This window comes from Triturus cristatus, chromosome 3_1, assembly GCF_964204655.1.
Source record: "Triturus cristatus chromosome 3_1, aTriCri1.1, whole genome shotgun sequence".
Classification (NCBI taxonomy): domain Eukaryota; kingdom Metazoa; phylum Chordata; class Amphibia; order Caudata; family Salamandridae; genus Triturus; species Triturus cristatus.
Genome location: NC_140583.1, coordinates 771,854,046 through 771,869,179, shown reverse-complemented (window position 1 = coordinate 771,869,179; position 15,134 = coordinate 771,854,046). Strand labels below are relative to the sequence as shown.

Below are 15,134 nucleotides of genomic sequence, written 5' to 3'. Positions count from 1 at the left end.
ATGGAAGGTCTATTGCTGCGCGAAATTTCTCAAAGGTACCCACCGCAGCACTCTAGAGGATACACAACTTGCCGTCAGCCAGCTTTGCCTTTGACATGCATTGGTTGTGTTATCTCACCCTCCCAGCCCCCGCCATTGTTTTTAACAACTCATCCTGCTTTTAAACCACCACCTCCTCCTCCCGCTCTCTGCTGATTAACCCACCCCACTTCTTCAGCCACCTCCTGCGCCCTCATTTGTGTCCCCGAATGTATTGGAGTGTGTTAGAAAACCCACTCCCACACCGGAAGGGTGGTAGTGTTCTCCCAGACATACACTGTGGTAGCTTGGCTCGAGTGGTCAGGGATCAGGCACCGTGCTAAGCATACGTCATACCCACACAATAACCATGCGTGCATCCGTTCCAAAAACGACACTACACCTTAAAAATTATACTGAAAATATATCTCTTTATCTTCTTTTCTCTTAGTTGCTGATTAAATAAATAATAATACAATCACAGTACACAAGGCTTTTCCTGTGGGAGGGTAAGTCAAATAAATACTGTCTTAACGATTCAATAAATAAGGTAGATCATAAATAATCAAGGCATAAATATAAGTGCATTACATGAAAGGCAATTAAATATTATAAGGCAATAAATACTGCGAGACAATAAATACTGTGCGACAATAAATACTGTGAAACAATAAATACTGTGAGGCAATAAATACTGTGAGGCCATAAATACTGTGAGGCAATAAATAGGATGAATACAATAAATACAGTGCTCTCAATAAATAATAAAAGCCAACAGTGACACTTGAAAATCAGTTCACATTCCTGAGGTACTATGGGATGATTTGACCCAATCCCAGCTTGTAGAGTTTTGGATGACCTGAGGTATGTACTACTTGGCTTGGTCAAGGCTGAGGCCTAAACTGAGGTAGATCAAGGGGGAATCTAGAGATCTGGCTCTCCCACACTACACAACCCCTCTGTATTAGTCTCAGCTCTCCCCTGGCACTATCAAGCTGGTTCCAGCACCTCTCTAGCCTCTAGGATGGTCTCTTAGGGCTTCACAGGGCCTTAGGCGCCCTCTATTCCACTTACTGCCCTTTTTATGAAGTTCCGACGCCGCTGGAGTCGTGTCGACGCCGTGAGGCGGCTCCGGTTCGATGTCGGCGGCCTCGGCGCAATGACAGTTCTTGACGATGCCGGTAGGCGGTTCCGGTTCGATGTCGGTGGCCTCGGCTCGATGTCGACCTCCGGTTCGATGACGTCGGGCAGTCTTGGCTCGATGTCGACTTCGGGCGGCTCCGGTTCGATGACGTCGGGCGGCCTCGGCTCGATGTCGACTTCCGGCGGCTCCGGAGTGCGATCTCCACTCCCGACCTCCGGTGCTCCTTTCCTCGGGTTCCGGCGACTCCGGAGTGCGACCTCCACTCCCGACCTCCGGCACGATTCTCTTCAGGTTCCGGCGAATCCGGAGTGCGATCTCCACTCCCGACCTCCGGCACGCTTCACCTCGGTCTCCGGCGACTCCGGAGGGCGGACTTCACTCCCCCGTCGACGCCGCTCACTCGACCTCGGGTGACTTCCTCCTCGACCTCTGGTACTCTCCACGACCTCCGTCGGCGCCCTCTCTCGCTCTCTGGCGGCTCCGGGTACGACGTCTGCTTTCCAGTCAGCGCCGCTTCTCCACCTCGGGCTCCAGGTCTCCAGGCTTCACGACGTTGGACTTCAAGAAGTTACCAGTAACCAGGTCAGGAACTTGCTGTTCTTTACTTTTAAGGCCTGTTCCTGCTGTCCAGGTCCTTAAGATGGTTTTCTCTTGCTTTCTCCCACACAGGGCTCCAGGCTGGGCTCAGTCAGTAGGGACTAGTATCAAGGGTGGGTTTATGGACCCCACTCCAGGCACAAGTTTCCACCCCTGCTGCCTCACTCCTTCCTCCTTCAGGTTTCTGCTCCTCTCTCTTCACCAGTCAGGTGCCAACTGCCAGCTCCAACTGCCAACCCTGACTTAGCTTCCCAACATTCTAAACCGCCTCCAACTGTCACAGGGTTCCAGAATGTTGCAGAAGGTTCTAGTAGGTTCCAGTGATGTCACAGGTGACAATGGGTGGCCTCCATTTTGTGCTCCAGGCCCTCAGACAGAAGTTCCAGGGGTAGATAAAATGGCTCCCTGAATCTGCATCAATACTAAAAAGTCTGGTGGTTCCCAAAAAGGAAAAAATACTAACAGGGTTTGAGGCAAAAGTGGGACAAAATAAATAATGATGAGGAGGGACCACCCAAAGGGCTGACAGGTCTAACACGTGTCCCCCCCAGCTGAAAGTGGGGAGAGCTACCCAACCCCTTGGGAGTTCTCATCACTAAGGCGGAAATACCTTGAGAGACCGTCTGCATTGGCGTCGTCCACTCCAGGCCGATGTTCCACCTGAAAGTCCATTCCCTGTAGGGAGATAGACCACCTCAACAACTTGGGATTCTCCCCCTTCATCTGCATCAGCCAACGAAGGGGTCTGTGGCCGGTCTGAACTAGGAAGTGCGAGCCAAACAGGTATGGCCGCAACTTCTTCAGAGCCCATACCACGGCAAAGGCTTCACGCTCTATTGCACTCCACTTCTGTTCCCTGGGAAGTAGTCTCCGGGATAGGAAGACCACGGGTTGATCCAGACCCTTTTCATTGAGTTGCGATAACACTGCCCCAATGCCATGTTCTGATGCATCTGTCTGGACAATGAACTTCTTGGAAAAGTCTGGGGCCCTTAAGACTGGGGCCTCGCACATGGCTTTCTTCAGCTTGACGAAGGCCTGCTGACAAGCCTCCGTCCAGACTACCCGTCGAGGTTGTTTCTTGGACGTAAGCTCCGTGAGGGGGGCCACGATGGTACCGTATCCCTTCACGAAGCGGCAGTAGTATCCCGTGAGGCCCAGAAAAGCTCGGACCTCAGTCTGTGTCTTGGGGGGTTCCCAGGCCATGATGGCCTCGATCTTCACCTGGAGGGGTTGCACCGCTCCCCTACCCACCAAGTGTCCAAGGTACACTACCGACCCCTGCCCGATCTGGCACTTGCTGGCCTTGATCGTCAATCCAGCTTGTCTCAGGGCCTGGAGAACAGCTTGCAGGTGACGCAAGTGATCCTCCCAGCTGTTACTGAAGACGGCTATGTCATCCAGATAAGCAGCAGAGAAACTCTCCATTCCGGTGAGGATCTGGTTTACCAGGCGCTGAAACGTGGCAGGTGCGTTCTTGAGCCCAAAGGGCATCACACAGAACTGGTAGTGGCCATTGGGCGTGGAGAAGGCTGACCTTTCCCTTGCTCCATCAGTCAAAGAGATCTGCCAGTACCCAGAAGTAAGGTCAAAGGTACTTAGATATTGGGCAGCTCCCAGCCGGTCAATCAATTCATCCGCCCTTGGGATCGGATGAGCATCAGTTTTGGTTACTGAATTCAGTCCCCGGTAGTCCACACAGAACCTCAGTTCCGGTTGGCGACCCGGTGGTGCGGCTTTTGGTACTAACACCACCGGACTGGACCAGGGGCTGCTGGAAGGTTCGATCACTCCTAGCTCCAGCATCTTAGTGACTTCACTGTTAATGCTGGCCTTCACCTTGTCTGACATCCGGTAGATCTTGGACTTCACAGGTGGGCTGTCTCCTGTGTCCACATCATGGACGCACAGGTGAGTCCTACCCGGAACAAGGGAGAACAACGAAGAGTACTGTCCCAGGACCTGGCGGCAGTCCTCCTGCTGTTCAGGAGTTAGAGATGGGGAGAGAATCACTCCCTCCACCGACCCATCCTTCTCTTGAGACGCAAATAAATCGGGGAGAGGCTCGCTTTCCACGTCCTCTCCTCCGTCAGTCACCATCATCAAGATGACTTCGGGCCTCTCGTGGTGGGGTTTGAGGCGGTTGGCGTGCAGCACCCGTAGGGGCTGACGAGGGGTTTTAAGATCCACCAAGTAGGTAGCCTTACCCTTCTTCTCCAACACCTCAAAGGGTCCTGACCAGCGATCCTGGAGGGCGCTAAGCTCTCACGGTTCGATCACCCACACCTTCTGGCCAGGCTCCAACTCCACCGGGTGAGCGTTGTGGTCATACCACGCCTTCATTACTGCTTGGCTGGCTTCCAAGTTGTAAGAAGCTTGCTTCCACAACTTAGCCATTTGGCTCCGGAAGGCCAGCATGTAGCTCACCACGTCCTGGGGAAGCTTCCTGGGAGTTCTCTCCCATCCGTCTCTCACCAGGTTGAGAGGTCCACGTACAGGGTGCCCGTACAAAAGCTCGAAGGGGCTGAAGCCCACTCCCTTCTGTGGCACTTCCCTGTAGGAAAACAATAGACAGGGTAGGAGGACGTCCCATTTCCTCCGCAGGCTTTCAGGCAGACTTCTGATCATGCCTTTCAAGGTTTTGTTAAACCTCTCCACCAGACCATTGGTCTGGGGGTGGTAAGGAGTTGTGAACCGGTAGGTCACTCCACACTCCTTCCACATGGCCTGCATGTACGCTGACATGAAGTTGGTCCCCCTGTCGGACACAACTTCCTTGGGAAAACCCACTCGGGTAAAGATTCCCATCAGGGCCCTAGCCACAACAGGTGCTGTAATGGTCCTCAGAGGTATTGCCTCTGGGTACCGTGTGGCATGATCCACCAGAACCAGGATAAACCTGTGACCAGCTGACGTAGGCGGATCTAACGGACCCACAATGTCGATGCCCACCCTTTCAAAGGGGGTGCTAACGACAGGAAGTGGTTCCAGGGGAGCTTTCAGCTTCACCCCTGTTTTCCCACTGGCTTGGCAAGACACACATGTCCGGCAGTAGGTGTCGGACGACACTTTCATCTGAGGCCAATAAAAGTGTGGGACAAGACGGGCGAAGGTCTTGTCTTGCCCCAGGTGTCCTGCCAATGGGATCTCGTGAGCCAACTCCAGAAGGAAGGCTCGATAACGTTGAGGGACTACCAAGGCTCGTGACGATCCATGTAGGGGTGCCTTGGGTTCACTGTAGAGGAGGCCATCCTCCCAGTAAACACTGTAGTTCCCTTCAACGTTCCCTGCTGCCTGGGCTTCGGCCTGTCGCCTCAGTCCCTCAAGGGTAGGGCACTCCCTCGGGCCCTGGCAGAATTCCTCCCTGGACGGGCCTCCCTCCACGTGCCACTCGGCCGGGATGGGTAGGTCCTCCAGTTCGGTGACATCCCCCACCGCAGACTCCTGGTCCACCACCTCCGGTGGCCTATCCGTCCTACGGGGGGCGGACGCCGAGGCAGGCTCCTCCTGTCCTCGGTTCTTCCCTTGACTGGCAGCTGGCTGGGCCTTTGTTCCAGGCTCCAGCCGAAACGAACTCCCTCTCCGGGTAGTCGCGGACCCTGTGCTCACACAGGCCCAGTCAGGTGTACCCAGCATCTCAGTATGAGTCCGGTATTCCACCTCCTTCCAAGCATTGTGCTCCATGTCATTCCCCAGTAGACAATCGACTGGCACGGCAGGGCTTACGGCAACTCGAAGTGAACCTGCAACCCCCTCCCATTCAAAGGGAACCTCGGCCACCGGATAGTGGCCTGTTCTGCCGTCAGCCATCGCGGCTGGGTGGAGTACATCGGGAATCACCTGCTCTGGAGACACCAGTTGGCTACGTACCATAGTCATACTGGCTCCTGTGTCTCTCAGAGCCTCCCCTCTTTGGCCGTTGATGGTGACCCACTGCCCATACTTTGCGGTATTTGCGGGCACCTGGATCTTAGGAACCATCTCCCGTTCTCCCAGGGACACTAAAGTGACACCCGCCCACTCCCTTCCCTTAATTAAAGGCATCTCCTCCCCGAGCACTAAACTAGCTACTCCGGGGGCCTTTCCTCCAATGGGAGGGGGTGGTCGTTTTGGGCACTTCGCATCTCCCTTATAGTGTCCAACGCCACCGCACTCGAAGCAATGGACAACCCTTGGCTGCTGACTCTGGCCAGGATTAGGGTTTTTGGGTGGGTTAGCCCTAGGGGTGAATCCTGTTCCCTTACCTTGGAAATTATTTTGGGGGCCTTTGGAGAACTCCTTTTTCTTTTCCCCTCCCTCTTTCTTCTGGGGGGCGCCCTGTCCGGCCTTTTGAGTATCCCCTCCAGTCCCCCTTGTGGACACCCGGGTACTAGCCCAAATGTCCGCCTCCTCAGCAAGCTTCCGGGGATTGGTCAGCTTGCTATCCACCAGGTGTTGACGCAGTTCAGGGAAACATTTTTCGAGCAGGTGTTCCTTCAGTACTAAATCAAACAACCCCTCGTAGTTCCTCACTTCACTGCCCTGAATCCAACCCTCTAATGCCTTCTTTGCATAATCCAGGAAGTCCACCCAATTCTGTGTGCCCAGTTTGTGGCTACCCCGGAACTTCTGTCTGTATTTCTCGGGTGTTAGTCCAAACTTTCGTATGAGCGCCACTTTCATGGTGGGGTAGTGGGTCTGCTCATCCTGCTCTAGGGCCAATAATGCATCCCTACCAGCTGGAGGCATGTACCTGTACAATCCCCCTCCCCGGTACTTCTCTGAAACCCCATGGGCCCTTAATGAGACCTCATAGGCCGCTAGCCACTTGGCAATATCGTCGCCCACACCATAGCTAGCCACTAGGTCCTTCGGCAAATAGGGTTTGGGTTCCCTGGTGAACTCTCTTTCTTCGCTGCCACCATTAGGAATAGGGTGTGCCCCGGCTCGTAGGATCTGAAGATCTATCTCTTTCAGCCTTAGCTCATGAGCCATCCTCTGTTCCTCCTTCTCTTTCTCCAGCCTTGCTAAGTCCCATGTGAGCTGTCTTTTCTCCCTCCGGTCTGTTAACTCCACTTCAGACAAGCCACCGCTAGAGGCACTGCTGCCCTTCCTAGAAAGTGTCCTGGGCCTCGCTAACAGGTTCCCCACCTCAGGTTGGTACAAACCAGCTCCCTCACTGTCGGGCTCTCTATCCCTGTCCTCCTCCTCAGCCTTGCTTTCTCGTCGTGCCTCCCCCCAAGCCCTTAAGCTGGTTTGGAGTGCACCCTTCTTTGCTCCTGGGGGACAATACACCCCCTCCCGCTGACAAAACTCCCTGAGTTGGGCCACAGTATAGGTTTCCAGGTCTTCTAGCACAAACTCCATTTTGCCCACTCAGGTCAGAGGACAGTTATTTGCAGAAGCTATGCAGGGGGGTACCTTTTATAACACCTCCTCCCACCACCAGAGTAAATTTGGAAAAAACAAAAACTCACAATTAGGAAGGCCGCTTGGAGAAAACTCCCGGTGTAGGCCTATGGACTACCCACAGTTATTGTCGAGTATACGTAGGCACAGCTCTATCCCACCACTGAACACCAATTATGTTAGAAAACCCACTCCCACACCGGAAGGGTGGTAGTGTTCTCCCAGACATACACTGTGGTAGCTTGGCTCGAGTGGTCAGGGATCAGGCACCGTGCTAAGCATACGTCATACCCACACAATAACCATGCGTGCATCCGTTCCAAAAACGACACTACACCTTAAAAATTATACTGAAAATATATCTCTTTATCTTCTTTTCTCTTAGTTGCTGATTAAATAAATAATAATACAATCACAGTACACAAGGCTTTTCCTGTGGGAGGGTAAGTCAAATAAATACTGTCTTAACGATTCAATAAATAAGGTAGATCATAAATAATCAAGGCATAAATATAAGTGCATTACATGAAAGGCAATTAAATATTATAAGGCAATAAATACTGCGAGACAATAAATACTGTGCGACAATAAATACTGTGAAACAATAAATACTGTGAGGCAATAAATACTGTGAGGCCATAAATACTGTGAGGCAATAAATAGGATGAATACAATAAATACAGTGCTCTCAATAAATAATAAAAGCCAACAGTGACACTTGAAAATCAGTTCACATTCCTGAGGTACTATGGGATGATTTGACCCAATCCCAGCTTGTAGAGTTTTGGATGACCTGAGGGATGTACTACTTGGCTTGGTCAAGGCTGAGGCCTAAACTGAGGTAGATCAAGGGGGAATCTAGAGATCTGGCTCTCCCACACTACACAACCCCTCTGTATTAGTCTCAGCTCTCCCCTGGCACTATCAAGCTGGTTCCAGCACCTCTCTAGCCTCTAGGATGGTCTCTTAGGGCTTCACAGGGCCTTAGGCGCCCTCTATTCCACTTACTGCCCTTTTTATGAAGTTCCGACGCCGCTGGAGTCGTGTCGACGCCGTGAGGCGGCTCCGGTTCGATGTCGGCGGCCTCGGCGCAGTGACAGTTCTTGACGACGCCGGTAGGCGGTTCCGGTTCGATGTCGGTGGCCTCGGCTCGATGTCGACCTCCGGTTCGATGACGTCGGGCAGTCTTGGCTCGATGTCGACTTCGGGCGGCTCCGGTTCGATGACGTCGGGCGGCCTCGGCTCGATGTCGACTTCCGGCGGCTCCGGAGTGCGATCTCCACTCCCGACCTCCGGTGCTCCTTTCCTCGGGTTCCGGCGACTCCGGAGTGCGACCTCCACTCCCGACCTCCGGCACGATTCTCTTCAGGTTCCGGCGACTCCGGAGTGCGATCTCCACTCCCGACCTCCGGCACGCTTCACCTCGGTCTCCGGCGACTCCGGAGGGCGGACTTCACTCCCCCGTCGACGCCGCTCACTCGACCTCGGGTGACTTCCTCCTCGACCTCTGGTACTCTCCACGACCTCCGTCGGCGCCCTCTCTCGCTCTCTGGCAGCTCCGGGTACGACGTCTGCTTTCCAGTCAGCGCCGCTTCTCCACCTCGGGCTCCAGGTCTCCAGGCTTCACGACGTTGGACTTCAAGAAGTTACCAGTAACCAGGTCAGGAACTTGCTGTTCTTTACTTTTAAGGCCTGTTCCTGCTGTCCAGGTCCTTAAGATGGTTTTCTCTTGCTTTCTCCCACACAGGGCTCCAGGCTGGGCTCAGTCAGTAGGGACTAGTATCAAGGGTGGGTTTATGGACCCCACTCCAGGCACAAGTTTCCACCCCTGCTGCCTCACTCCTTCCTCCTTCAGGTTTCTGCTCCTCTCTCTTCACCAGTCAGGTGCCAACTGCCAGCTCCAACTGCCAACCCTGACTTAGCTTCCCAACATTCTAAACCGCCTCCAACTGTCACAGGGTTCCAGAATGTTGCAGAAGGTTCTAGTAGGTTCCAGTGATGTCACAGGTGACAATGGGTGGCCTCCATTTTGTGCTCCAGGCCCTCAGACAGAAGTTCCAGGGGTAGATAAAATGGCTCCCTGAATCTGCATCAATACTAAAAAGTCTGGTGGTTCCCAAAAAGGAAAAAATACTAACAGGGTTTGAGGCAAAAGTGGGACAAAATAAATAATGATGAGGAGGGACCACCCAAAGGGCTGACAGGTCTAACAGAGTGCTTCCTGCAAGCTATTTACTTCACGCACAAAAATCTGGGGTTTCCACAATTCACAGCTACTTTTCAGTATTAAGACACTAATCCCACTGCTATGCCGGATAGTGCCCCGTCACCAGGCACCTTAATTCCACATGAAAACACACTTACAAACACAGGGCAAAATGCAAAGTACTGTGGTGGGGGAGGGAGGGGAGTGCGCACAAGCCCAAAGACGTGCAAGCCCGCTCCATTCATCAGCTTTTGGATGTGTTAAAATCCACAGTAGTTTAATACACCATAACATAGCATAACATAACAAAACATAGCCTAGCCTAACATAAAATAACAGCATAACATAACAGAACATAGCCTATCATAACAAAAACATACCATTACATAACATAATAAAACATAGCCTAGCGTTGCATACCATTGCATAGCATACCATAACTTAACAAAACATAACATAACAAAACATAGCCTAGCCTAACATAACATAACAAATCATAACATAGCATAACAAAACATAACATAGTATAGCATAACAAAACAAAGCATAGCATAACAAAACATAGCATAGCATCACAAAACATAGCATAGCATAACAAAACAAAGCATAGCATAGCAAAACACAACAAAACATAGCATAGCATAACAAAACATAGTATAGCATAACAAAACACAACAAAAAATAGCATAGCAACAAAAAATATCAAAACAAAACATAGCATAGCATAACAAAGCATAGCATAACAAAACAAAACATAGCATAGAATAACAAAACATAGCATAGCATAACAAAAAATAGCATAACAAAACTCAACAACACATAGCATAACAAAACATAGCCTAACAAAACAAAGCATAGCATAGCAAAACAAAGCATAACATAGCATAGCATAGCATAACAAAATAAAACATAGCATAGCATAAGAAAACACAAAACATAGCATAACAAAACATAGTATAGCATAACAAAACACAACAAAACATACCATAGCATAACAAAGCATAGCAAAACAAAACATAGCATAACAAAACATAGCATACCAAAACACAACAAAACATAGCATAGCATAACAAAACAAAACATAGCATAGCATAACAAAACACAACAAAACATAGCATAACAAAAAGCACAGCATAGCAAAACACAACAAAACAGCATAGCATAAGAAAACATAGCATAGCATAACAAAACACAACATAGCATAGCATAACAAAACATAGCATAGCATAACAAAACACAACAAAACATAGCATAGCATAACAAAACATAGCATAGCATAACAAAACACAACAAAACATAGCATAGCATAACAAAACATAGCATAACAAAGCATAGCATAGCAAAACATAGCATAGCATAACAAAACGTAGCATAACATGACAAAACACAAAACATAGCATAGCATAACAAAACATAGCATAACAAAACATAGTATAGCATAACAAAACACAACAAAACATAGCATAACAAAACAAAACATAGAACACAACGTAGCATAGCATAACAAAACATAGCATAACATAACAAAACACAACAAAACATAGCATAGCATAACTAAACAAAATATAGCATAGCATAACAAAACAAACATATCATAACAAAGCATAGCATAATAAAACACAAGAAAACATAGCATAACAAAACATATCATAGCATAACATAACAAAACATAGCATAGCAACACACAACAAAACATAGCATAGTATAACAAAACACAACAAAACAAAGCATAGCATAGCATAGCATAACAAAACAGCATAACAAAACAAAACATAGCATAGCAAAACACAACAAAACATAGCATAGCATAACAAAACAAAACATAGCATAGCATAGCATAACAAAACATAGCATAGCATAACAAAACATAGCATAACAAAACATAGCATAGCATACACAAAACATAGCATAGCATAACAAAACATAGCATTGCATAGCATAACATAACATAACATAAGAAAACATAGCATTAAGTTTGATAAACTCATAGTAGCGGGCTAGCTAGCTTTAACGGCCAGTGAGTGTAAGCAACTCCGTCCCCCCAGAAGCAGTCACTCGGTCACCTTTGCTCTTGTATTGCAGTGGCTTCGTTTATTAAACAGTGCCCATATTTATACTGTTAGCACTTTACTTGTGCAAATTTCAGGGCTCACAAAACTTTAATGAATCGAAATTCACAACTGAGGCTGTTAAGTTCGTGCTATATAAAACCCAAAGGATAATTAAAAAACATTGCCATTTACAATGTGAATTGCTCCAACAAACAGAAGACCTTTTTCAAAGTACCAAACATTGCCATTTACAATACCAATAGCTCCAGCTCCAACAAATGCGAGACCTATTGCATTTCCAATGCTTGTTTTGTATAGGTCAATGGGACGTCACTTGCTAAAGAATGTCTGTTAAATATTTTGAAAAGTACCTACTGGCATTTTGGTAATTAAAAAAAAAAAGACCAAATATAAAGATTAGAGTAAGAAAGGTCTGCCATATTTTTTGGTATGTCTGGGCAGCCAAGCTTAATGTAGATTGAAGTGGATAATACCAGTGCTTAATTTGAGCCGATAGTTTCCGGTGCTGGGCACCAGCACTTAATTCCCAACACCGGCACTAATGACAGACTACTACATGGTGGCGCTGTCTCCCCAATTTTAAGAGGAGCTCCACAACAGTGTAATGATTCAATATAGTTTAATGATTCAATATACATTTAAAATTAATCGACCTTGCTACCCACGGTTTTCTTATAACTTTGGGTGGCCTGGAATAGCCTGAATTGTCTGTAGGAGTGCAATGGTTATTAGGTGTGTTGGTAATGTCATTGCCAGCCCTGGTATGGGTAATGGGTGGTGCAAGCTGAATGCAGTGGCCTTCTGAAGAGGGCCGTGGCAATTACATAACAAACAAAATTAAGCATTGGATAATAATTTTTGGGGTGGAGAATTTTGCGGCACCTAGGGGTATAATGTTTTTGAGAAAGTATGACCTGAAATGCGTTTCTGCAACATATGATCTGAATAATGGTTCGTGAGCACATGATGTTTGTTGTCGTGACTGAGTACATGATGTGAATAGTGTTTGGATAGCTGATTAGGTCTACTGTGGTTATGAAGCGCTTGATGTGAAATGTGGTTTTTGGTAATCAGATTGAATTATGATTCTGATATCTACAATATGATTGTTTCATTCTCCATTGCATAATGTGAACAAGTGTTGAGGAGTGCACAGTGAAGTAGCAACATTGTCATGGGCCCTCATACAAGCACGAAAACTGCCCTTCTGTCCACAGTTTAGCGTAAAAATATATTTCAATCACAAAAAGATGAAAAACCGAACTACCATACATCCTCTAAAACGCAAACCATGCTCACAATAGGTATGGTTTTGGACGCTGTGCTATAGAGGCTCATAAGACTTCCAAAGCTCTACCGAGAGCATTATAAAAATGGATGGAAAAGCCTCACCCACATGATTGTGTCATGCTTCATCATAGGCGATTCTGTCTCACCTTGGTTGGATAGTACTACTAAGATGGTCTCAAAGTGAGGTCGATCATAAAAAAATATTTTTCCGATTAGAAGCGGGATCCAGATGCAGTGATAAAACGTCCTGTGTGTAAGCTCCAAAGATATCTCTTTATTGAAGGGAACTCCAGGCAGGACTAAAATAATAAAATTGGGTGAGGTGAGATATTATGTCTCCTTCACTTTCCCAACCAAAATGTGTCATCCTTCTGTAGTCCAGAAGGGTCTTGGGCCTTCATCAGGGTTAACAAGATCCCTAAAATGTCATTGTCCTGTCTGTGCTCCGGTGACTATAGCCAGCTATGGTACACAAAGGGGTGAAAAAGTGGGATCAGCTTATTGACAAATGTGTGACTGCAGGAGTGACTCCCCTCCAACGACACCAATAGAGCATATTTTCCTAGAGCAGTGGTTCGTAACCTTTTGACTTCTGAGGACCCCTACATAATGATTATTGGAACCGGGGACCCCCAGTGAATTTTTATTGTAATCTGGGGACCCACATTGAATCATTACTGGCAGCCAGGGACTTCGGCCTAAGCATTTTTTATGATTTGATTTTGCAAAACAATATAAAAAAATACAATAACAAGCATTCATAAAACACATACACAAATATTTTAGTTAATTGAAAAACAACATTCTAATTTTAATAGAAAGGTTGGCGTCTTTCTAAGTTCAATTAAGGGCACTTATCTTCCATATTATAGTATGTTTGATGCTCTTGCACTGCTCTCATGTATCAATCAGAGGATACAGTTAATTTTTTGTCTCCAATTTCAAATTCCTTCACATGTACAGAAGGTTTTACAATTTTCAGCTGTACATTTTGCTTCTTTATTTATGAACACTTTAATAATCTATTAATATTATTTGATTTTCTAAGCAGTCACAGGGTTTCCCGGACACAGGTTAAGAACCACTACCCTAGAGTATAGGGTAGCTGTTTCAAGATGGACTAGTATGATAAGACCTATTCTTACCTTTAGACTAATTCAGGGCAGTGACATTTTAGTAAAAATATAGTCTTAATTAGGGTCCAGAGGACCCCTCACATCCCTGTTGATAGCTACACCTCTAGGAGTGCATTATGTGAATTCTTTCACTATATAGCGGGCAATGAATTGTGTTTTCATAATGAGTGGTGTCTATTGTGGTTTCAGAACGCATGATCTGAGTTGTTTTAAACACCTGATGTTTATTGTTATTCTAAAACCATGATCTAAAGTGTTTTTTGAGCAGACCTGATGCTAATTGTTGTTTATGAGGCAACCAAAAAATATGGCTGTTCAAGCTGATGGAACAATTCACCTCCTGTGATGGTTTACATACTAAGCAAGCTCTTAATGCACATAACACAAAGTCATTATAACACATGTAAGTTCCATATTTGTGAAACATGGGTGTCTATTTGTGCTGCCATATTTACAAAAATTATAAATAAAACACAAGGTGTGAAATCAAAATTTAGCCCACTCACCCCATCTTGTACCCATAAAATGACAATACCGCTCAGTATGCAATGTGATATAAACAAATACATGTATACAATATATCTTTGCGTGACTTCCAAAATTAATTTTGCCAAAGTTATTCGAAAGGGAAACACCAATTTCACAAAGAATGTGTTTCTTCACCTTCATTAAGTGCCAGTATGCAAAGTGTGAATAAAAAAGGTTGGGACAAGAAATCTCCAACAAGGTTGGCAAATCGCTAAGCGAGAATTTCTCAAATAGCTCAACCATCTGTTCTCAATGGCAGTGCAGTGTCAAAAATAACATTTTGTCAACCAAGGCAGGTCTGGGATCAATTAGAATATGAAAGGTGAGCTGTGGACTAATAGATTGCCCTGATACTTCTAAATATCCAGCTCACTCATTCTATCTGAACTGCCCGTTCATGATCCCCAACTAGAAGTTTAGACTAAACCATCAAGTAATCTATCTACATGGGATTAGGTGGCTTTGGTAAACACATTAGTCTTATTCTCCTCTCCTTTATCCACTTTCTGACAGGGATTCTGTGGAACCTTTCCTCCAGCGATGACCTTAAGGACCGATTGGCCCAGGACACGCTAGACCAGCTCACTGATCGGATCCTGAGGCCTCTGTCTGGTGTTGGGACATCGGCTGTCATCCAACAGAATGCCTCAGAGTCTGAGATATTCTATAACGCCACCGGCTTTCTCAGGTAAGGGATGTCACAACTCTCCTTCCCTGGGTGCTTAGAGGGTGTTCCGCAGTGGGATGCGAGAGGA

General features: G+C 47.1%; 1 protein-coding gene across 2 annotated transcripts in view; it reads left to right on the top strand.

Moving 5' to 3' along the window:
• Positions 1-15,134, top strand: part of PKP3 (plakophilin 3) — a 160,891-nt gene that overhangs the window by 97,459 nt on the left and 48,298 nt on the right. For both annotated transcript variants that reach the window (XM_085644954.1, XM_085644955.1), the window contains exon 7: positions 14,893-15,067. In XM_085644954.1, coding sequence (XP_085501080.1) covers positions 14,893-15,067 — 175 coding nt within the window. The remainder of the gene's footprint in view (positions 1-14,892; positions 15,068-15,134) is intronic.